Below are 27,007 nucleotides of genomic sequence, written 5' to 3'. Positions count from 1 at the left end.
TACATTAAACATTACTTTTCAATACTATATTTTAATAGTATTTTTCAATATAATGTTTTCACAGTATTTTTTAATACTACGGTTTGAAACGGTATTTTTTAGTACTGCATTTTAACAGTTTTTCCAAAAACTATCTGAAATATTTTTCAGTACTTTAGTTATGTCTAAACCAAGATTTGTTTGTCGACTAGAGCCAGGTATAGCTTTAAAAAGTCAGAGTAAGTATTTCATAATGAAAGTATTCAAAAATATTTCATTAGAAAATCCAAATATGTCATGTTCAGAAGTTCAGATTCATGTCGCCATCTGTATGGAATACTAGTTGACTCATTAAAAAACGTTTTGACAGAATCAGATAAATTTAGAGAAGATGAAATTTTCAGTACACCCGGTAAAACTCGCACACAAGGGCAAAAGAAATCTGAATATAGATAATTTTCAATAAAGTTCATTATGGAACATAATTTACAATTTTCATAAAAATCACAATGCATTGCCAACATTAAAAAACATTCCAAATTTTTTTCTAAAAGCACACCCAGAATTAAGGCTTCAATTTTAGTCATGAAACATTAAGAAAAATTTTGTTGAATATGGATTTCAAGTGGAAAAGGACCACCATCTATTTAAAAAAAAATATGCAAGTACTGAGAGGAAGGAAGACTGACTGTTTCTTCTGATGAACTGTGTATTCATTTTATGTGCATGCAAAACAAAGCTGACTGATGGCACCTGCAATGGCTATAAGAAAATATTAATAAAGAGAAGAGACTAATAATCGTTCACGCAGGCAATGATACTGGTGGTATTCCTTCTGCGCTTTTAATTTTTAAATCGGGTGCCAAATCCGGGGATTATAAATACGAAATGAACACAAAAAAATAACAAAAAATGGGTGGAAAATCAATTGATACCAAATCTTTCAGAACATTTAGTTTTAGTAATTGATAATGCATCTTATCATAATAAAAAGTTGAACCCAACTCCACATTCTAATAGTAGAAAGGCAGTTTTATTGAACTGGTTACAAAAACGAGATATTCCTTGTAATGCGACTATTTCAATTGTGAATTACCTCGTAAAATTGAACAAGCCACGATACGAAGAGCTTACTCTGGATAATGTACTCAGAAAATTTAGACACAGTGTATTGAAATTGCCACCCTATCATAAAGAGTTAAACCCAATCACATTAATTTGTGCAAAAGTAAAGAAGAATGGTACAACTGCCGTTAATACCTGTAATAAAATCGATGTTATCAAAGTAATGATTTAATTTAACTGGAATTTAATTGTCAAAGAAATTTAACGAGTTGTCAACAGTATATTGAAAGAAATGCTTTGATCACTCATTGCAATTCGAAAACAATTACTTTGAGGCTGACAGAATAGTGGATATGCAGGCAGAAAAAATAATAACGGGTGATTATAGTGACAACTATGACGAGGATGTAGAGGTGTGCAATGAGAGCAGCAACACTGCTGAAGATGCAGACGATAACATGGATGGAACTGAGTTATTAAAATATTGATAATTTTTAAATTCTTACAATTGTAAATGTTTTATAAGTATAATAATGTAAATTATAAAATTTAATACAAACTTATGACTAATCCCAAATAAAAAAGTATATATACTATTTAAAATAAATAAATGAAAAATAAACAGCATTTGCAAATGCATTCGTTCACGTCAGTCAAGGTTACTCTATTAGCCGGGCTTTTTCAATAACCAAGCTGCTTCCTCAGCGTAGTGAGGAATCCCCCATCACCTGCTGTGCAGTAACTACGCAAGGAAAAAATTTTGACCACTTCTACTTAGTTATACATACAGGACACGAATGGTTTTAAGTTTATCAACTTTTTTCAGAATGTTTTTCTGTGAACAACACAATGGTGTGCATAAACATTTAAATGTAATTAGTATACATTATCTCCCAATTATTTTATTGTTGAATATTCTCTATTATATTTTAAAGTTTAATAATATTTTTATATTAAAGAAATCAACGGGTAGTTACAGAAATGATACTATCATTAAGTAATTTTCACTTTACATCCCTTATTTATAACTTTAGTTGCTAACAGAAAGACACACAACTACATAACTATCAAGTTTCTAAAAATAAATTGTTTTTCCAAAAGAGAGAAATTAAAAATGATTATATAAAAATTAATATTTTTTTTTTAAATTAATAGAATTTAAAAAAAATTAAAATTCAAAGAAACTAAAAATTAAAAATGACTGCATAAATAAAATATACAATGAAAAAGGTAATAAAGTAAGGATAAATAAATAATCCAACATTATAAAAGACTTATTACATTATAAAAGAATTAACCCACTTGCATATTATCTTATAAACCTTCCAATACTTTAATTTATTAAACGACATATCATAATTTTATGACTAATAATAAACATCAGATATTTTACATAAAAATTTACTTAAGATTATATGATACAAGATTCAACAAACTAAATACTTCAAAAGCTTTTTTTACATCATACAATTTTTATAGCTACATTAATAAACAAAAAAGTGTCAATCTAGAAAGTTTTCTATTAAACTTTTTTTTTCAAGTTAATAAAGAATTTCAAAATTTGCATCTTAACAATAAAATAAAATAATTTTATTAAAATTAATTTAAAAATTGTTACTTACTGTTTTATCAGTTTTTTTATGTTCTCCATTGAGTACTTTTACAGAGTTCATTGCTTCTTCAGAACAGATTTTTTTTTATAGTAAGTTAGTTCAAAACATTAAAATTACAGGCATTTACTGTAATTCAGATATGGAAATAAAAGGAACTGATCTGTTGCTCTACAATCTACAGATAGATAATGAAATTATTATTTTCATATCATAGATATTTTTATATATTTTTAGTGAACAAGTAGAATTTTAACAGTCCTACAACTGTGGGTTGTTTCTGATCCACAGCTTTCATACAAGAACACAAATTAATTTAAAACATTTATCATTTTATTTAAATATAATATTTTTTCATTTATTTAATTCAATGATTTTAACTAAAGCATGCATGCATACCGTATTTAATTCACATGGTGTGGGGGTACTAGTGGCAACAGTCAGCACTAACTAAACTAATGTAATTTCACAACTTACATAGAACAAATTTCACTTGTAAAGTTGGCAGACTAGTGTAGCCATGAGGCTTAAAACCAGGTACAGAGTTAAACAGGCGATCAAGTTTGAGACCCAGCCAGACCAAGTTACTTTTTTACACTTTAAATATTATTTATTTAATTTTACTCCTTGCCTGTGACATCACAACATAGCAGACTACAACAGCATTTTTGGGGTGGGGGTGAAATTTATGCAAACACCTTTTTTTGCGAACATTGTTATTTTTTATTAATAAATGTGCCTAAGAAAAATATACCTTAATTAGGCAAAATCTCAAGATAATCAAGGTGCCCTTGCTCTACAGTCTCACCCCCTTGATCTTTTAGGTTGAAAATTTAATGGCATCAATGTTCCATACATAGAAATAATCTGACCAATTTTGGTAGAAATTGGTCCAGTAATTCTGGAGATATACGGTGATTTGAAGGCCAACACCAAACACGCATACACGCACCCACACTCTCATGCTCATACTTGTGTGCACACACCACACACACATGCACACATACACACATGAACATTAACATCCAGAAAATTGATTTATTATTAAAAAAAAGTGCAGTTTGAAGAAGCAAAGAACTCTGCAAAATTAATCAATGGAGATCTCAAAAAAAGATTAACAAGTGAAACAATTTTTTAAATTTAAAAATTAATTTACAAAATAAAAATTAATCGATAAACATTGTATGCATGAACAAGTTACATAGATCGTAACTCATAATTGCATTAGCCTTAATAATTTACACATACAATATTAAAACAAAAAACTGAAACATTTATATTTAATCAGTGATCCTGATTAACAAAAACGATTAGCACTTTGAAGACTGATATCAAACTTAAATAAATATTTAGAGAAAGGTACAAATTAGGAAACTGATGAGAACATAGACCAAAAAGCTCTATTTTTAGTATAACCCACAGTTCTTTTGTTTACAATGTTCAGCATTTGATAAGTGAAAAGGAATGATTAATTTGGGCCTGAAAAGAAAAACTGCTAAATGGTAAATAGGTAACAAACTGTAATGAGGCAGTATACCTCAAATTATTATTTTTATCATTATGAATATAGAAGACAGTGATTAGTGTTATATTCCACATTTCATTTTCAGCAATGAATGTCAAATTAACATTTTATAAAAATTAATCATTAAACCAATAATTTAATACATAAATGACAAAAAATTATAATTTATTTTACAATATCTTCCAGACACACCAAAGAATTTTTTCTACATCTTCTTTTATTTATTAACTCCCAATTTTTACTTTAGTTAAATATAATAATACATTGAATAATCTTTTTTTTAATTTAATCAAAGCTTTTTTTAAGTTTCAGAAAATTAGTAAAAAAAAAAATATGATTTTTCCTACAGTTTAATTGTTTAATGGCTAAATTGATGATGTATAAATTACAATGTAGTAAATAAGACTAACAGATATAGCACAGTAATAACAAAACTAAAAGGATAAATGATAAATTTATTATCTGTATAACAACATTTTTAAAAACAATTTACACATAGCATTCATTCTACTTAATTGATTGTTAGAAACCAAACCCAATGTCAGTTTGCAATGTTTTGTAAGGGTCAGTTACCAAATATTAATATGGGGTGTTAATTAATTTTGTTTTTAACATAACCAAAAAATTATAAAATTCTATAAAAAGATTTTAACTACATTTTAATATTAATTGCCTCATATTAAAAATGTGCCTTTTTATTAACAAGAATCATTTCTGATACATAAGTTATTCAAATGACTGGGTAATCCAGTCAAACATGCTGAGAAAAAATTTCAAGGAAATTTTTTAAAATATTTTTTTCATTTGTTAAAGCTTAAAATATTAGTCTACTGAAAGATGAAAATTTTGTATTATTTATCAAAAAAATTACTAGCTCCATCCTAATCAATTGTAAATATTGATACTTGTGTAGTAATAGATCTCTTTATATAAATAAATATTAAAAAATTAACTGCTTAACAGTTTAATAAAAACATAAGTTCAAATCAGTGTCATCTTTAATCTTTATATAATTTTCAGCCACATTTTTATTTAAATTATTACTAGAAAAAAAAACACCAACTGACCATTTCTGCATTTAATCAAATAATTTACATGCAGAAATTGTAAAAAATAAAAAAAAACAGTTTTTTATCTTTTTTGTTAAATATTATTCATATTATTATTATTATTATTAAAGAAATAGAGTAAATATAATTAAAAACTCAAATATAGTAAATATAGAAAATATAATAAAATTTATAGTAAATATAGAAATAGAAAAGTAGAATTAAAAATCTGATGTAGACACCACATGACTTCCTTGTACACCTATTAAATTACATATACACATTTTTTTTAAATGAAAAGTACATAAAATATTATTTCATTAATAACTTCTAATATTTTTTTTTTTTTATTGTTATTATTGAATTAAAATTTATTGTATTTTTTTTTACAATCAGAGGTTAATAATAAATCAACATATTTAAATAAAAAAATAAAAAAAAGTTAAAAAAAGGAGATTAAGTGGGAATCAAGCCGATGTATCTTCCCCTTGTAAGATCCAAACATTGCATTAATTAAAATTTTATTTGGCTATAACTCTGGAACCAATGAAAATAAGTACCACTTAAGATATATCATTGAAAAACTTTAAATAAGGGATTATTATTGCAATTAGGAAAAAATTCAAATTTTTTTGAAATTTGGGTATTTTTGGACACTTTTGATTCAGTCGATTACAATCAAAAGGGGAGGTGCACAACTATATGTTACAGCAGTCCTAAATCCAAAATTTCAGCATCCTATGGCTAATTATTTTTGAGTTATGCAAGATACACACATACATACGTATGTACAGATGTCATACAAAAACTAGTCAAAATGGATATTTCCATTGAAATCTGAAAACCAAAATGTTTGCAATCACAATACTTCCTTTACTTTGTACAAGGCAGTAAAAACACAAAAAATGTTCTAAAAATCTAAAAATATCTTTTAATTGCTAAGTTTTATTTTATTACTTTATTTAAATTGATACTTATAAGTCAATAAAATAAAGAGATTGGATACTATACAAATGGCAAGTTCTGCAGGGTGGCGCATGAAATGCTCCAACATTTGGATTTGTTAAAAAACATTTATTTGAATCGCAGTACGTAAAAGTAAAATAAAACATGTTTACCATATACCTTGCTTATCACATGTTCAAAATCACCATTATTACGTTTAGAAACTTCTCCAACACGTACTATGTTGTTAATAACGCAACAACACATATCCTCGGTTATCTCGTAGCATGCCTCAATGATCAGCTTTTGCAGTTCCATCAGCGTACAAGGTTGTTTAGGGAAAATCTTTTCCTTTAGAAATCCCCAAAGAAAATAATCACATGGATTCTAATCAGGACAGTTCAGGGGGTCAGTTCTGTCCATTCGCAAAAAGATTAGGAAATCGGTTTGAAATGACATTTGTGTTAAAAGTTTCACGCATAAAGTCTAAAACAACATTAGCTGTGTGCGGTCTGGCTTCATCCTGCACGAACCACTCATTTTCTAATCGAAACCCTCTTGCAACAAGCTGAGGAACAAAATTATTATACAGCGTGTTTAGATAATGTTCATCACTGCTAACTGTACAAAAAAGAATGGCCCTATTACCCCCCTGACTTGAGATAACGGCCCGAACCATAATTCTTGGAGCTGATGCACCTTTTCATGAAGCACGTGTGGATTTTTGGAAGCCCAAACATACACATTTTGTTTATTATAACCTTGTCTAGATGAAAATGTCCCTCATCTGAAAATCAAACACTGTTCAACAATACGTCTTGGTACAGCCCATTCAATGAATTCCATTATTTGATGTTTGTTATCAACCATTAATTTAGGCAAAACTGTTAGTTTTTACAGATACAAATGCAAATCAGTTTTTAAAATTCAATGCACAGATCACTTAGAAATCTCAAGTCATGCTGCTGCTTTTCTTGTTGATTTGCCCAGGCTCCTCAGCAACGCTTCTCTGATAGCTTCGACATTCTGTGGAGAACGAACATCAGTATGTGACAGTAATTCACAATTACTCTCAAATACTGGACCATCACTATTAAATTTTCTGTAAAGTCTATATATTGTTGTAAATAATTTCAACCATCGAGTTGAAAAAGGGGAACAAAACCGTCTTTGTAAACACCACACTTTTCATTTCATTTAAAAACAACAGTGTCTTTATACACTATTCAACAGTCAGTCTTCCTTTGTTAGCCACCTTGAAATGATACACAAATAGTGCACTCAGAAAAAGAAGAAACTAATATTGATGAACTGCTGTCACTTCTGCCAACATAAAACAAATTAATAATTATTAACCTAACAATTATTACCAAAACATATGTTGGATCATTTCATGCGCCACCCCGTATCCTATAAGCATACCTACAGAATAATAGGAAATAATCTTGCCTGCCGTAAAATTTCTTTTTTTCATTTAGTAATAAATATAAACTATTCCTTTATTCTGGCAAATACTGGGCAAAAAATTTTTTTCACACCTGAAATTTGTTTCAAACCAAGTACAGTAATTAAAATTCATATTAATCTTGAATAGTCTGGAGCAATGTTTAAAAAAAAAGTATGAAATCGAAACACAATTCAGTTAATAAATAAATTATTCAGGTATTACAAACAATATTAAGAAATCATAAATGTATCAGTAATGACAATTACTCTTCTTATCTATTTTCATGTCAAAAGATCGAAAATTGTCAAAAACAACTTTTATAAATCAAGTATTCATGCAAGGGACAATTTGTTTTTTTTTACTAAGAAAAATATGACAATTTTTGATTGGATTAATTTTCCACCAAATTGATGTTTTGTCTTGACTGCCACTGAGTAGTATTGTCATTCCTACTCCATCAAGCACTTCTTTGCTAAAAGAACATTTTATGCTAATTCATTGGCAACTTCAACTTTATCACTGTCAGCATCTTTATCCTTGTCGTCAATTTAATATTCTACTATCTGTTCATCAGACATTTTTAGCATACTGCTTGTTAATCTCTGCTCTCTGCATCACCTGAGTTTAGTCTGTTTTTCTGTGTTAATAGAAAGAAGTTGATAATCCATTTATCTAAGTTGATAATCCTTATTTTCGTTTCTATTGGGAAAAATTATTAAGCATTTTTCACAGCAGTTTTGAGCCATGCTTTTTTTAAATGTTCTCACTCAGTTGAGTAAAAGTATATTTAGTAATAGAAGATTTTTTTCTTAGAAAATTACGTTTCATAAAAATATAGTTTATGCAATACCATGGTTGTATGAAAAGTTTTGAGCAACATGAAGATGGCAGCACTCATCAACAAAAGTTAAGGAATGTATACATGCCTGTGTTAAAAGGTACTCACTAATATTTCAGCCATTTTGAATGCTCAGTTGTTGCTTGATAATCATTTGCGTAAGTCATTACAAGTGTTTTGTGAAAATGGAAAAACTGAATATTGTGCCGTGATTAAGTACTTGCATTTGAAAGGCAATACGCCTGTGCAAATTAAAACTGAATTGGACGCTGTTTACAGGGACTCTGTCCCATCATTTGCCACTATGAAAAGATGATAGCTGAATTTAAACATGGTTGTACCAGCTTGGTTGATAATAAATGTTCAGGATAGCCAAAAACTGCAACCACCACCTATATCGGCGAAAAGGTTCACCAAATTGTACTGGACAACTGACTAACTAAGGTTAGAGAGATAGCAGAAGCTATGGGCATATCGAAAAAATGTGTTTGTCATGCATTATCTGAAGAATTGGATATGCGTAAGCTATCCATAAATTGGGTGCTACGTTTGCTCACTTTGAAGCAAAAACGCATTCAAATAAACATTTCCAAGGCTCTGCTGGAGAAGTTTAAGAAAAACAAGTCAAATTTTTTTGCTTCAATTCATAACTGTATGTGAAACATGGATCCTCATTGCTACACTCCTGAGACGAAACAACAGTCAAAACAGTAGGCTGAAAAGGGTGAACCTGCTCCGAAACAGGCAAAGATGGTTCCATCAGCCGGGAAGGTGATGGCAACTGTATTTTAGGATAGTAACAGAATTTTGTTTATTGATTATCTTCAAAATGGTAAAACAATATAACAGCACAGTATTACACATCATTATTTGACAAGCTGGAGACAGAAATTGCAAAAAGATGACCACATTTGATGAAGAAAGTGCTTTACCATCAGGACAGTGCGCCTGCTTACACTTCAATGGTCGCCATGACTAAAATTCACAAATTGCACTTTGAATTGGTTGACCACTCACTATATTCACCAGATCTGGCCCCAAGCGACTTTTTCGTGTTTCCTAATCTTAAAGTTTCGCTTGGGAGAAAGAGATTTTTATCGGATGAGGAGGTTATCGCATATGTAAATGCCTATTTTGTGAAGAAAGACACCAGCTACTATTTGGAAAGGTTAAAGAGATTAGAGCATTGCTGGAAAAACTGTATCAACTTGAAAGGATAATTTGCTGATAAGTAAAACTTTATCTGACAGAAAAAAATATGTCTTTCTATGTTAGGCTCAACATTTTTTCAGACAACCCTCATATATATCTGAGTCTATACAATATAATGAGCACAATACCACAGAATAGATAGCACTGCATGCATGCACGCGCGCGCGCGCGCGTGTGTGTGTGTGTGTGAGTGTCACTTTCATGAAGTCATCACACCTTCAGCTTTACCAAACAAACTACTGTGTTAATAAAATTTAATATTATATGAAATGTAAATCATCAAAACAATAATTATGATAAGTAATTAGATAAGGTAAAACCATATTAATATCCAATTACATCCATATTAATATCAAACTAATAGGATATTAATATGACAAATTTAACTTATTTGAAGTCCCTGCCCCAGGTCAGCCCAAGTAAACCCCAGAGCCGACCTACGGGCTCCCCTGGGACAAAGAGCCTACTCCAGGTCCAATCACAGAGCTCACTTCAGTCATTATTCCATCTATCCAGAGGGCTCCACTCCCTGGTCCCTCAAAGGGTTCATTACACTCATGGTTGTCAGAATAATACTGATAAATAACAAAGTATTCAGGCTTTATAGAAAAAGCCTGAATATTCAGGCTTTTTTTCAGGCTTTACCTGAAAAAGAACTTACTATGGTAACTAAAGTCAGTCTATAGCTTAAAACCTTCTCTGGGTTAATACAACTGTATATGGCAAATCTGAAAGCAATCAGTCAGTTGGTTCTTGCATGATGCCAAAACAAATACAGACAGTCAGACAAACTTTTGGTTTTATATAGAAAATATATAAAATCTTAGTTTTATTTATATACTGTTTTGAAATCCTTTTTCCAAACAATCTTAAAATTTTAATTAACAATTAATTTTTCAGTGGATGAATAACAAATTACTTCTATTTTATAAACCAATTAAATTCATGCATTATATATTACCTTTTTCTTTTTCTGTTTAGCCTCTGGAACCATGGTAAGGTATTACTTCAGAGGATAAATGAGGATGATATGTATAAATCTAAATGAAGTGAAGTCTTTTACACTCTCAGGTTGACCATTCCTGAGATGTGTGGTTGTGTGGTTAATTGTAACCCAACTACCAAAGAAGACCAGTATCCATGATCTAGTATTGAAATCCATATAAAAGTAACTGCCTTTACTAGGATTTGAACCTTAGAACTCTCGATTTCAAAATCAGCTGATTTGTGATGACGAGTTCACTACTAGACCAACCCAGTAGGTAAACATTATATATTACTAAAACAACCTATAAAATTCATACAATATTGTTTAAAAGACAATGAATAAAAAAAAATAATGAAATGGTTTTTTTTTAAATATTGAAATATACAGATTTATTTAGAAAATTTCTAATCATTATAAGCTAAAATCTTTAAACAGGCTTAAATAAGACAAAAATCATTTTTAAAAACTTGATTACAAAAACAGTTATAGAATTTTTAATACAAATAGATCAATTGTACACAGTCTCTAAGAAACCCACAAGATGAATTTTTTTCCTCATTATACTTACATTTAAACATAAGGCATGTTAAAAGGTTTTGGTTTTCAAAAATTAAGTGCAGTCTTCAAAGTGTAAACATTTTCTATTTAGACAGAAACACTAAAAATAAAATATAATAAATAGTTTTAATAAATTTATTAAAACTTACAATCAATAATTTGTACAATAAATAAAATATATCATTTACAAAAAACAAATTATACAATACAAAACTACAAAGTGATGATAATAATATTCAATTACTGCAATAATTCATTTACTTATAAAAGATATTTTAGAAAGTAATTGAAACCACTGAAAAGAAACCACAAAATGTTTATTAAAATAGAATTAAAAAAGTAATAAGTCATATTTTACTGAAGTATTAAAAGTTGCTTTCATACTCAAGTCATGTTATAATTCTTTTTAATAATAAAAATAAATTAGTAAATACTACATTAATTTAAATTAACAAAAAAAAAAGTAACATTTTTATATTATTTGATAACTGTATATAAAAAAGAAATCTATAAGAGAAAATATTAGTGTGTAACAAAATAACAAAAATTGGAATACCTAGTAAAAACAGGAATGAACCAGCAAGCTTTGTTGTCACCAAATATTTCTTGGAAATTATTATATTTCCCAAGACTAAAGCCATCTTTATCTTCTCCAGTTCGAAATATTGGAGCTCTAAATGCCTCTGTAACAATATTTATAGTAACTTAAACCTACTGTTTAAAAAATAATTAAAGAAATGTTATCATGTTAACATGGCTAAAAAATAATAATAAAGACAAAGATTAATAAAAAAATTAAACCCCTAAAAAATAGGAAAAATAATTAAATGCCTTTTCTTAATAATGATTAATTAAAATTAACCATTACTAAAGTAGGGCAAAGGTCAAATTGCTCCCTCAATTCTTTTTTTCAAACTGCTACATTAATGCTATAAAGGAATGTATTGTAATAATAAGACACAACTCAAGATCACAATTCTGCTACTACAGGCTGCTGCTTATAAGATAAGGCACTGGTTAATCATTCCCTTGCAAATTTTTTGCATTTTACCTATATTGATGCTAAATAATTTTATCAAGTTTTTATTTATACCACTTTAACCCTTATGTTCATACCCAACTTTACTGACGTTTTACACCCGGGATACCCACTTACTGTTATATTCCAATTTTGGATATTTCAGTAATAGAAAGCATTTCCTTTTAGTTTATTTTGATAGATCATCGTTATTGAGTATCTGAGTAATTCTAGGAAAATAAAATTGCCGTAGAAACACTAAAGACAGCGCAAACCAGTTAGGGTTGATACAGGTAGTGTACATCAACTCTATTGTTTGGAAGAGAGCAGTTGCTCAAACAGCCGAAAGAATGCAAATGTCATTCTCCTCGTTCCTAATACGTATTAAAAGCAAATGTGAGTCAGTACAATTTGTGTTTGTCATTCACACAAACGTGTAGTTGTAGTGTAAGCAGTTATCAGTTTAAGCCGAATAGCAACATCGCAGAGTTAGTTTGTTTCACATTGTGAAGTTTTAGTGCAGTGATTATTTGATAAATAGTATTACTATTTATTAACAAAATTATTATATAAAAACAATATAATTGTCTTTCTACAAGAATTTTCTTGCTTAAGTAAATACTCCAAAATTATGGAGGAGATATATTGAGAGCTGGTTATTCTTTAAAGATAACTGATGTGTTTTTTAATATTTGAAATAAAAATTTACCTGCATGCATCACAAAAAATAGTTTTTAATGTTCATAGTATACATACATAAAATGGGTAACCGGGTGCGACCAGAGCAATGGCTACCATTCAGTTCAATTTTTTTTTTTATTAAAAAAAAAAAATAAATCTAATTTATGATTTGCTTGCTTTTGACCTAAATAATGACATTCCAGAAACTCAAAGGAAATTTTTTTTTTTTTTTTTCATTTTAATTATGCAAATGCACTGCGGTGTGTACCTGGCTATGAACATAAGGGTTAAATGAAATGTAACAAAAAAAGAATACCATGTTCCATCTTTTTGGTCTCCAAAAAAGAATGTACAACTTAATATAATTTCTAAATGTTAACTCTAAGCATTCAACTTAATAATTCAAATGTTTGGTCATAAAGGAAATTTTGTAATTTTAGGTCCAATAACTATTCCTTTAGTTTAACTTAATTTGATTATGGGGAAACCACCTGATAAATATTTAAAATCTTTTCCTACTTTATTTAAAGATTTAACTTAAGCCTTCATAACTTCCAACATTATATTTAATGATAGTAAAAAAACATTTAGGAGATAACTAGTGGAATATACTTAATATTTTAGCACATGAAGTGAAACTGTCTCTTTCTCATAGCTCTTTAATTATTGAATGTTTATTTGAAACTTGACTTTCCCATAAATACAAGAAGGTGCAGTATTTAATAAAGCCACCTTGTAGATCAAACCTAAATCAGTGACTAAGATACACTGAATCATACCAGATACACTGAATATATTCATCATACTTTATGGTTTTTAAAATAAAGGAACCTAAAAATTCTGCTTGCTGTATAGATAACAAAAGTCACACAAACTATATTATTTACTTTTTTTTTGAGTTTCCAATTTTTATTTTCTATACTTCATCTCGATGCTGGTTTCTACAATATTGTCAGAAGAATTTTCATCAGAATCAGAAATCACTTGTTAGGTACTCAGTACTGTTGAGATAGGTAACTCATTCTGTGAAGTCTGGGTCAAATGGCTGACACAACATTTGCATACACAATGGTGCTTAATTTTTTTTAGCATAACCAGTTTTGTTTGTTAAGCAAACAGCAAAATCACTAGTACTGCAAAAGCCAGACATAAGTTTCTCCCTTGCAACCACTGGGTATACTTAACAAACACTTGTTTTATCTGTAAAACCCATTATTTATATTGGTCATCCAATGGATAACGAAAGTAAAGCTGTATGCAGTTTTCATCATTTTAGTCATTTTTTTACATTGAGATTTAATAGCATACTTTCCACAAATATAATTAAAAACATAAGCTTCTGTACCAAAAATTTTTATTTGAACTTCTTCAATCTAGAGATGATGAGTGCTGCCATTACATTGACTGCTGCTTTGTCTCAACAGTGGAATAAGAAATCCATGTTTTATCTCTGATAACAATTTCAACAAATAATTCATGGGTTGCAGTAAGACCTTTTTCTTATACATCTCGATTCTTCATCACCCACTTGGTATACAACTTTTTATACAAATTTCTCAGTCAAAACTTCATAAATCACAGATCAAGACAAATCACTAAACATCAAAGACAATTGTGGCAGCGGTGAGGCAGCAATTTCTCAAATTTTTTGTTAACTTTTTCAATCAAATCATCCATTACAACCGACAGCCAGCCGCTATGTTCATCATGACTATGTGTTTGCCCTTCTCAAAATGAACTGTCTTACTTTAGTATCACTCACTCATAATATTCGAGCCATAAACATCTAAAACTTTCCTGTGAATTCCAGCTGCAGAATTGTTTTTTGCCATAAAAATTCAGATTATTCCTCGTACTTCACACTTGGTGGAATCACAAACTGAAACACTTGTTATAAATGGATGAACACAAACTAAAACATAATTACTAAACTACTGTTGCTAACAGCTGCCTATTGATCAAAATAACTGAGCTACACAAGCGCCATCTGTTTACATTCTGTATGTAAATGGCAAATTCAAAACAAACCTTACTTTAAATATATATATATTCCTCTTATATTTGTCTTTTTTCTTCTTTTTTTTTAAATGATTAATTCATCATACAAGCTTCGAAGCTTGTGCATAAATCCCATGCTTGATCAGGTTTTGAAAACTAGAGATCTCTAGCTGAAAGGCTAAAATGCTACCACTCCCACAGAGATCGGCAGAGTGACGATTAATTTAAATTAACTTTTGTTTTTTTTTTTATTAATGCTTAACAGATTCTTCTGTATTTGCTGACGATAACTGCTTAACAACAATTACAATTTGCATGCATCTAATTTTGGATTCTGAATTTCTTTTAATTTTTTTAATTTTCTTTCATATTTCTCTTTATGATTTTACTGCTATAATATATCAAATACTGATGACTTCTATTAAAATCAGTTTTCATTTACTCAAAGTGGAAACCAATAATGTTTAAACAGGAATATTTAATAATATTTTGAAAAAATTCTGCACCACTTTATATCACAATGCATATGTAACACAGTTGCTCATAATGTTTTTGAATATTAATAACTTCAAATTCCATAATTAATACAATGTCAGTTTCATCATCTTTGACATTATATAGTATTGCAGTATTCCTTCCAACAAAGAAAAATCACATACAATTAAATATCAATTATAAATTTTAATTATATTAAATACTATTACCAAAATATATTAAATGTTATTTATAAAAAAAATGTGTTATAAAATAAACACTGACCTAAAGTGGATATATTACGAAGAACTAAATAACAATGGTAACTGAAAAGAGAAACCATGCTAATAGCAAACATTGCTGATACAAAGAAAAGAAATAATATGTGGAAACGACCCATATTTGTTAAATCTCCCTGAAAAAAGAAAAATAGAGCTCAAACAAATTTTTAAAATGAAAATGTTTTAATACTTTAAACTACAAATTATGGCTTTCATTCATATAAAAAACAACAGCAAACATATCATTTTTGTTGACCTCTAAGACTTTGGTTCTTTTGTTTTCAAGGGATCCCTACCCCAATTTTTAGGCTTCTTCTTATAAATGAAATCTGATAATTTTTGACTTGAAAACATCTGTGTAAAAATACACAGAAATGCATATCATGAACTTTTTTTTGTAGCAATACAGAAGGAAAAAGATGCTAATCGGATCTAGCATATTACACACTGCTAAATGAAATAAATATTATGGGAAAATTATACATCTAATACTGTAAAGCATAGCTATCAGAAAGACAACACATTTAAAAAATATTTACAAGGTATTCCCTCCACTACTTATGTATGCACTTCCATATAACAATGCACTTATGTATAATAAATACAGGAAAGCAGATGCATTCATGCAGACATTGATTTGAGATGATTAATTTGATTTGAGATGATTAAATAAAAATGGCTACAAGGAGAAAAAATGTATACAAAGTAAAAGTTTGCCTCATGTTTTGAAAGAAAGATATACTGACAAAATATTATTCTCTCACAAGTGCACAGTACACAAAAAATAACTAAAATAACTTTTTTATATCATGAGGTAAAAAACCATATTTCACAGTACAATTTTTTTTTCATACTTACAAAAAACAGTATAATTCATTTTTAAGTCCATTTTCATGAAAACTATTTTCTTGTAATGTTACAGAAACTTTAGATTCTGTAATTTATTTTAACACACATCATGAATTTCTGATAATGCAGCAAAAAAGGTTAACTGTACATTTTTTGTCAACAAATAATGATATATCATTAAACAAAATATGTTTATTCCAAAAAAATAAAAAATCTTATTTATATGGCCTATTTATTGTTTTGATGGTGATTTATACAGACACAAAATGAGCAAAAAACCCATTAGAATCAAATTATGAATTTTACCTAATAGTAAAATCAAATAAATTTTGCTTTTCATATGATTAAACTTTTATATAGATTAAATAAATTAATTTGATTCAGCTCTAAATTTTTCCACAATTTCTGAAATTAATCATACATAATCTTACTTCATTGAAATTCTATTCTGGTATTCTTTTTCGTAAAAAACTGATTTTTAATGTGATTATACAAGTTTGGATCAATAAGCATCCGTATTTGAAGAGGTGGCATTGCTGAGGAAAGTTGGCATTACTACAGTACCATTACAATCTACCAAACGACACCACACAAAATTTCAGACTGATTCATGGGTTAGTTTTAATTTGACAGCCATCTGTCAAATATATAAATGTATCTGGTTTTTTCAATACAATATAAAAAGAACAATATTGATCTGTAATCCACTTTTTATTTTTGGATGGAAAACATGCAAAGAAATTAAAGCGAAGTTGGATTCTGTCTATATGGATCCATCTATGACACTGTGAAACATTGGTTTAACAAATTTAAAAGAGGCCGTACATCTGTTTTTGATGAGGAGCATCCAGATCACCCACATGTAATTAATGAAAAATTGTAAAAAATCCATGACATGTTTCTTGCTGAATGCCAAACGAAAATGTACAAAGTAGTACAGTCCGTAGGTGTGTTGTACAGAATGGCAACAAACATTTTATACGATAAGTTAAGAATGAGAAAGCTGTTGGGCTGATGGGTGCCACAATTGCCCACTTCAGACAACAAGCAGATACAGTCATCAACTTTGAAGCAGTATTTGAACCTCTTTAAGCGAAATCCACAGGAGATTTTACATAAAGTACTGTTGATGAAACCTGGATCCATTACTATATGCCAGAGACCAAACGACAATCAAAATAATGAATTTTTCCAGGTGAATATGCTTCAAAAAAAGCTCAAGATGGTCCTATTGGCCAGAAAGGTCATAGCTACAATTTTTTGGGATACTAAGGGATCCTCATAAACTTTGTGGAAAAAAGAACACAATCACAGGGCAGTACTACAGTGAATTATTCGACAGATTCAATGACAAATTGAAACAGACAAGGCCCCACTTGGGAAAGAAAAAAATGCTACTTTGTCACAACACACCAGCTCACTTATCCGGAATCGTCGCAGCCAAATGAATTGTACTACAAATTGCTGCCGTATCTACCATACTCGCCCAACCTGGCTCCCTGCAACTTCTTTCTGTTCCCCAAGATGAAATTGTGGCTTGCAGGAAAAAGTTCAGCTCAAATGAAGAGGTCATCATCAAGACAGAAGCCCATTTTGAAGAGTTTGACAAATCATATTTTTTAGAATTTAAAAAAAAAATGGCAGGGACGTTGGGAAAAGTGTATTCTCCCAAAATGAGATTATGTTGAAAAATAAAAAAAGATTTTTCTGAAAACTTGCATTTTCATTCCTAACATGAATACTTATTGATCCACTCTCATAAACATCAGAACAAGAGATTGAATGTTCCACTCCACAGTTTTTATAACCTGGGTATAATACAACCAATGATTACATTAAACAATTTTTTTTTTCTTACACTTTTATACACCCAAACTAAGGTACTTTAATACATCCTCTAAAAAAGGTGGTTTTTCTTTTCCTTATTTATTGTTTTTCTTTACACTTGTCCGTATGTGTGCATTATTCTAAAATCCAGGAAGTCTAAAATGTTACACCCAAATAATCTATTTGTAATAATAATAATTTCATAATGAAACTTTAATACCTGGAAATATTAAGGATCTACTCTTGCTCAAATCAGCGAATACAGAAATTAACTGAAATGTGTATAACTGGACAAGGTTAACTACACTAACTTCAAAACTTAAGAATGTATTGTTTAGGTAGACTATTTGTTTAATTAATTCATTTAGCGAGTGATGTTAAATAATCTGAAGTACACCACATGCTTTATACTCAATTTCAAATTTACTTAATCTCCAATAATTTTGAAAGATTTCTCATTAGATCCAACAGAACTTTTCTAAAACAAACTGGTTTCACGCAATGGCAGCAGTGTAACTCATTCTCCAACTAAATATCACTAACAGGTCACTGTGACACTGTTCATCAATGCCATCAAGACACTATGACTTCAGTTTCCATTAACTTAGGAGCAAAGATCAGAAAACACTTATTTATGCCAGCAGGGAGGAAAAAATACATTTTGTATGTCTTAGTGTTTGAATTTACATAAAACAACACAAATACTTTTCAAAACCGTTAACTTTTTTTAGAAGAAATTTTAAAAGCAATGATATCCTAACATTTTTATACAGATATCCATTTAAAATATTCTTATCCAATAAATATAATTGTTCAACTTAAAGAAATACATGTTATATTTTGAAATATTGTTACTGGCAAGAGTAATTGATTACAACTTTCAAACTAATAACAACTAATATTCATAAATTCAGTTATTAAAATTACTGAAAAAAATATAAAATTGATGGAAAAACTTTTATGTAAAATTTTCACAAAAATTAGATTCATTTAGCGAGTGGTTTACTTTTTCAAAAAATACTTAAGAGATATTCAACAAATTTTTGTTTGTATGTTTTTAACAATTGATTCAAGAAATTCTATTTGATCTTAATCTCCATTTGGAAGATATAAATTTCTTTTAACCCTACCTTTTTTTTTCATTTCAAATACCTTTTTTACGAAGTAGCTATGATTCTTAACAGTCAATGTTATTTCACTCACACATATACACACAACTCTATATATTAGATTCATGCTGAAGATGTTAAGACTTGTAAAGCCAAACAAAAATAAAAAAGAACAAAAATCACTGTAATCTGAAATTTCTGCAATTTTTTTTCTATTTCATTTATATAATTTTAAAAAATGCCTAAAGAATTAATATCAATTCTCATTATTTAAAACGTTTTTTTTTTTTTTTTTTTTACAAAAAACTAGTTTTAATAAAAAACGTTTTTTTATATTTTAAATATAAATAATAGATAACTAAAGAAAAACTCACCTTCCAGAAGAGTATGAAATATTGAAGACTAGTGAGAACAATAAAAAGACAATAAAGGAGTGCATATGCAAGGAACAGCAGGAAAAATTTATAATTAGTAAATGAAACACAATTATTAATCCAAGGGCAATGATGATCCATTTTAAGTACACAATGACCACACACACTACAGTGATGTGCTCTATCAGGTTTAATCAGTTTGCATTTTTCACAATATCTAATAGCTGAAATATTAAAATAAAAAAGAAATTAAAGCAAATAACAATTAAAAAAAGTCAGTAAAATAACAGGAATATTATTAAAACTGCTAGAACTTATGCCCATAATTTAGTTACTTTCAATATCTCAAATATTTTCTTTCCCAGCTCTTCAGGGCTAAGTAGGATAGAATTTTTCACTGTTCTTTAAAACAGATTCCTTTCCTGACACCAACCTACAAGTTGTATGATATAATTAATTGACAACACCAATACATTTACTTTGTTTAATATTAACTTGGTGTTCATGTAGGAAATTAACACAAGTATGGTCACTTACGTAAAGAAAAGTGTTTGGTTTTTACTTTACATAATATAAATTAGTAATCAGTATTTGTTGCAACTATGTAGACAGCACTCTAAAGTTGATTTTTGGTTTAATTTTTTATTAAGTACTGCACAATATGCAAACATTAAAACACAAAAGAAATTAATTGAATGATCTAATCGTTAATGTATACTCTGAGTAAAAGTGCTGGCCACAACTCCATAACTTCTGACCAAGAATATCAATCTATTGCTTCTTAGGCTTTCAATGGCAGTATTGTAGAGCAGCCAAATAAATGGCTGAACAGATGGATGATATTGAAACAGACAATAAATAAAATCATTCTGTAATTATAGTTATGGCAATCATGGATTTAATTTCACACATTTCCTTAAGGTCATAAATTTTTCACAAGAATTTTTTTAAACATAAAAAACTCCTACATAGTAGAATAATTGAATAGCACTATGCACAAACTCAACTAATAGCATCACAACATAGCATACAGTTTAAATTTGTAGCATATACACTAAAACTTGTCTCATGAAACCGTGCAGCAAACCACAACAAAACAATCTGATGATTCTAATTTAATTTAATTTAGTACAATCCATCTGAGAAAAAACACGTCTCTTTATTTGTAACATAAAAAAATGAAGTAAAAATAATTTATAATACAAAAATTAGAAGATTGCAATAAAATGACATATTTACATTAAAAATAAAAATTTTAACAAAGTACATTACCACTATATTAAAATTTCATCACGTAAAACAGAAAAAAAATTTGTTACGGTACCTTAATGAATTTCTTCAATACCTGATAACCTGCTGTCTGTTGAACTACAGTTATCATTTCCCAATTTTCAATAATATTTTCACACAAACTGTTCGCTTCCCATGCTTTTTTCTTTAAAATCACTTATTAAATACAACTTTCCCAAGCATTTGCATCTACTCTATTAACACCTTCTATCAATAAATCTTTTACACAACATGACATCATGACAATTTCATCTATTTGATAATGAATACATTTTTGTTTAACTGATTGTTTTAATACTTTTAAAAGTATTAAATTATTAAATTCTGGCATTCACCAGAAACGTGTTAATGTTTCTGGTGTTTCTCAACCTTTTTTTATGGCGGACCAGTAAAATTATAGAAAAATATACAGGGACCAGCAGATTTATTAGTAATTTATTTTATTAGTAATTAAATATAGATATACATATTATTTACATATTTAAATTGATATTTACATATGTAAATTTAGATATTCAATTTTCATTGCAATCCAAAATTTAATTAAATTCATAGTTTAAAATTTGTTTTTTAATGTATGTCTGAACTCAGTTCCAAGAGACATTGTTCGCCTTCGTTATTTAAATTTATATTATTACAATTATTCTCAATAAAAAGATTAGTTATCCATAAATTCATCTCCTCTAAGTTTATGTTTATACAATGGCTTTATAATGGCAAATCTATAATATAATGGCTGTAAATGTCGACTTATTACTACATTCAGATTATATATTATTAACTCCATTTGTATAGTAATAAAATCATAATAATAATTAAATGCACCAGGATTATTTTCTTAGATTTTTTAACCAAAATTTAATTTTTTTTTAAATGCATCAATTTTATTAAATAAATTAAAAGTAATTGTCATACTTCCCTGCAAACTTAAATTTAAGTCGTTTATGTAAGAAAATATGTCAGTATTGCAATCTAATACACACAGTCCGTTCCACAGGAAAGGTGACTGATTTTATATTTGCGTAACTGCTAATGCGATATGTGAACAGATACATGTTTAACTAGCCTGATATTCTGACTACTTCCGTTTTAAATTTAACAACGTTGGCATCACAGACTGCTCGTAGTAACCAAAGCTTTAACAGTATGTTTTGAACTTCGGTTGTGAAAGGAGCAACGTGCAAGCATTATGTTTTGTTTTAAATGGGGTAAAGTGTCACAGACACTTTTAAAATGTTGCAAACTGTTTATGGTAGTGAAGCAATGATAAATTTATGATGAAGCAATCGTAAAAACGTTTTTAAGTGATATGCAAGGTTTTGTGATGGTAGAAAAAGCATTGAAGATGATCCACGTCCTGGAGCATCATCAACATGTTCAAGTAGAATAAATATTTAAAAACTGGCTGGAATTCTTCGAAATGATCATTGTGCATCTACCAGGTTAATTGAGATCACTGGAATTCTTAAAACAACTGTATATCACATACTAACTGAAAATCTGGCCAAAAAGATCTGTTGTTGCTTTGTGCCCCACTCACTCACTGACGATCAAAAAGATTGCAGAGTGGAACACTGCAGGAACATGAAAAGATCGGTGCTAGAGACCCAGACTTCATGTCTTACACCGTAACAAGTGATGAAACATAGCGTTTTGTATTTTGAGTGTTTTCATTATTTAGACACAATTTCAGATATACAGAGGGCTATGACCCTCTGTATATATGACCTACTGCATGCAATTTCAAAGGTTGAGTATCAGAATTGTTTTGAACAATTTTTCCAATGCTTCCAGTTGTGTATTGACTCACAAGGATCTATTTTGAATAAAAAGTCATATAAACTAAAATTAAACAACGTCTTGTATTTTATTTCACATGAGTCACCTTTCCTGTAGGATGGACTGTGTATACTGGAAAAACATTTATAACGGAGGCTGTTTTTCTACCAAAAATATCTCCACTTCCATCCTATATATATATATATATATATATATATATATATATATATATATATATATATATGGAAAAAAATTTAGCAACATGTGTTGCTAAATTTTTTTCGACTATTTGATGGTTTTCCTGGTTTATGTATTGCGACAGAATCACTCATTGTTAAAACCTAACTTCCACAAAAACAAAGGTTAAATTAAAAATAATGAAAATAACACTGAATAAAACCGTTATAAAAATGAACAATATAACTGTATCGTACTGTACAGCGTAACATGATAACATAGACTGAAATACTTAATTTCACTGAAATGAATAATAGCATTACAAATGATGTTATTATTAAACACACAATAACAAAGACAACAAAAGTTTTAATTTTTAATCTGCACACCACAGTAATAGCTTATAGTACATTAGTACAGGGGTGCAGAATATGTCCGAATGACCAAATGAAGTTCGGGGGGGGGAATCGATGCTGTGCAGGAGAAAGTTTGGCCAGGGGAAAAAATCAACAAACAATTTTTTTTATAAGGAAAAAAAATTATTTTGGAGAAAAATTAAAAAGTGCCTACTAAGGGATGTTTAGCCCAGAGCGGGCAGTTAAGAAATAAATGGAAACAAAGGTCAGCCTAATTGGTTTGTTTATGATATGCATGTGCACACACACACACACAAAGTATGTTGCCTGCTTTCTGCTGCAAGTCAAGCAGGGTACCTATTTAATCTTTACCGTACAAAATGTTGTACGGCCGAGCCGCCAATACAATATTTTTGTGGCGGTTGATGAATGGCAGTTTCCTGATTCTTGACTGGCTACAAACAACTGGCCAAACAGCTGTTGTTCTAATACTTTCTTTAGGTATTAATAATTATTATGGTACCGGTATGCAAATGTTTTTAGCTTCATACAAAAATAAATTATTAAGCGATAACCACTAACTCACATTAAACCATATTATACAAAATAATACATAGGTATTATTAATGTTATAAACTGACGGGGTCAGTTTATGAGCAGCAAAGTGAAGTAGACAACTTATTCTTGTTTTTTCCGTCACGGTTGTTTATTACTGTGATGATTAAGTTTATATAGTATATTGTGTTTCGTAATATTTTCAGTAGCGACTGTGGTAGGTAATTGGAACTAAAAATTAATTAAACATAACATTTAACTTTGTATTTACCACTTATGTAATGGTTTAAGTAATACTTTTGAACATAATAAAAATAGTAATAATCAAATTGAATTTTTTTTTTTTTTTTTAATTAAGTAGTAAAATACTATGTTATAAATATTTTATATATTCACTTCATTAACAGTGTGTATTATTATCATTAGTATTTACCTGTAATTCAGTGTAATTACCTGTACCGTAATACTATAAAATATAGTCTATTTCTTTAAATGCGAAATGTCAACTTTCAAAAGTAAACAAGTCAGTTATGTGTTTTGCGAGTGGCAAGGAAGAAAAGACAACTCTCAGATCATGTCTCATTGAAACATCCTGGTGAAACACCCAGAAAAAAATGACCAAGGAAGCATTTCTGGATTTTTCAAACCATTAAATGTGACAAGCGGTATTAAATCTGAAACTGTACCAACAGGTCCTGAACAATCAGAGGAAAATGTAAAATATTGTGGATCTGATGATGAACAATCTAAAAGAAAAAAAATAAAGGTTGATGAACAACCAGCCAACCATCCTATAGAACTATCAAAACCTTCTTGCTTAAAATCCTATGATGCGGCTTTTTTTAAAAGAAGTCAAAGCGATTATGAAGGGCAGTTATCTGACGTAATATCAGCTTTAACAAGTTTAAATGAAAAGTTTGATAGTTAACTCCCTGTAATTAAGCATGGAAAATCCAAATCAAAACCTACAATGGAAGCAACACAAGAATTATCTGAAGAGTTTGAAGCTAAATTAAAACTTATCGGAATAAATAAATCTCTTAATGAAATCTGTCAATTAATGTCATGTTTAACAGAGGAAGATGCCAAAGCTTTATGTACACCATATACATCAAACTACAAACATATCCCCAAAAATGTTGCAGTCCTAAAAACCAGTAAGTTTGGGATATTTACACTGCCAAATGAATATCACATGATGCAGAGTAATCAGAGTACACAATTTAAGAATTAAAAACTCATTTAATTGACCATTTAAATTCTGATGCCCAAAAATGGTGCTTTGAATTTTCAAAGTTGTTTGAATAAAGAGCTTAGAAATGAAGAAAGATCATGAAAAAATTGGACTAAGAGTCGCAAGAACAGAGTTAACAGACTATAAAAGAAGACAGGGGGGGTGGTTAGTATTTTGAAAGAACGTTGAGTTTACATGAATTAAATGAAGCAGATGTTGGTGAACTTAACCATTCAAGAGAAGTTTTCAGAGAATTCAGGCAAAATATATTTTTAACTATGAATGAAAAATATCTGATTTTTTGAGTGCTGAAAACCCCATCACTAACCAGTTACCCTTGATATCTGTCACAGCAGACAAAATTACTAAGCTTCACTGAACATACTGAATAACACGTCTTATTACTCTGGACAATGGAGTGCAGACTTGCATTATTATTGATATCTCCCCTTGTAGCACTTCACATAAAGGGACTCGTCTTACAGAAAAACTTAAATTTGCTTTAGATAAGTTTAAAATAAACATTGACAAAGAACTGAATGGCATGGCATTTGATGGCCAGCATTTTGATCTGGAAGTCCCTAAAAAAATTGCTAAATTATATCAAACCATTGATTTAGATTTTTTAATACCTATTTGGGAGATAGCTCACAGACTGGAGCATGTAATAAATGATGTCAGGAAAGCAAAACTATGTAATTGACTGAGCAATCAGATACAGGTATTAAGTAATCTGATGAAAAGTTCCCATTGGGAGATTGGGTTTGAAGAACTAATAAACATAGGTGAAGAATTGTCCAAAGCAGATTAAGAGTGTATAAGACCTTTGAAAGGGATTTTTTTTTTACAAACCTTCAAAAGAAGAAAACAGAGTATAAAAAATAGTAATAACACTGAAGCAAAAGAATATTCAAGGAATTTAAATCAATTTTCAAATCCTGACTTTATATATCACTTCTTGGAACAATTGATATTCCTGAAGAACTGTCAAAGTTCAGTTGTACAGCTCAAAGTGTCAAGATCTGTATTTGGACTGTTTTTCATTATTATGGTTTGCTAAAAGTCAGCCTTCAAAACATGAAAACTGAACTGAACAGTGGAAAACTAACAGAGCAAAATTCTCCATTTCTATTCAAAGCATTGAAGTATTTGCAAAACAATGTGTTTAAAACCGTCTACTAATAGAAGAAAACTATGATAAATCCAGTCGAACCCAAACAAAAAGAGACCAAGAGTTTCAGGAAGAAAAGACAAACGGTGAATGATTGTCAATAAACAACGTTAACTGGAGATCAGTTCCAAAGACCAAGAAAAAATCTAGAAAACCTGTGCATTGATTCTAGGGAATCTGGAAAGTAGAATCGAAGAACCAAGTATCATGAAAAATATGTGACTGTATTTTAGTAGCACTCATTTAGAAGAAATTGACCAATGTATTATCAAACTTCTAGAGTGGATCAATAAAAATAGAGGATGTACCTTCAATCATGAAGTCCTATTAAAACAGCTGAAAACATTAAAAAGCAAAATTTTACAATTTGATTACTTTAAAGAGACATTTTCTCTCAAGACTCATCAAAAGGTCAATTTAAGAAGCCATCTCTACTTGACCAGGGCAACAGATTTATTCTGGAGGATTTATTCAGATTCATTTACAAACTGTGATGTATATGATCAAATACCTGAAATAATTCTCTTGTTAGAAAACTTCTTGAAACATGTTAATGAAGAGTGTGTCCATTCGGTCTGTAATAGGAAACCATCTTCATAACAGGGATATTAAATTTGA

The 27,007-nt window shown here is 29.3% G+C and overlaps 1 protein-coding gene across 12 annotated transcripts in view; it reads right to left on the bottom strand.

Moving 5' to 3' along the window:
* LOC142327598 (palmitoyltransferase ZDHHC2) overlaps window positions 1-27,007 on the bottom strand; it is a 113,476-nt gene that overhangs the window by 73,168 nt on the left and 13,301 nt on the right. For 11 of the 12 annotated variants that reach the window (XM_075370784.1, XM_075370786.1, XM_075370794.1 and 8 more), the window contains exons 4-6: window positions 19,828-20,051; window positions 15,673-15,802; window positions 11,773-11,899 (exon numbers count right to left, since the gene is read on the bottom strand). In XM_075370784.1, coding sequence (XP_075226899.1) covers window positions 11,773-11,899; window positions 15,673-15,802; window positions 19,828-20,051 — 481 coding nt within the window. Of the gene's footprint in view, window positions 1-11,036; window positions 11,317-11,772; window positions 11,900-15,672; window positions 15,803-19,827; window positions 20,052-27,007 lie in introns of those variants that run through there. The other variant, XM_075370796.1, reaches the window with a different exon arrangement.

This window comes from Lycorma delicatula, chromosome 7 (assembly GCF_047948215.1).
Source record: "Lycorma delicatula isolate Av1 chromosome 7, ASM4794821v1, whole genome shotgun sequence".
Lineage (NCBI taxonomy): Eukaryota > Metazoa > Arthropoda > Insecta > Hemiptera > Fulgoridae > Lycorma > Lycorma delicatula.
Note: the sequence above shows the minus strand (reverse complement) of the source record. Positions and strands in the feature narration are given on the sequence as shown.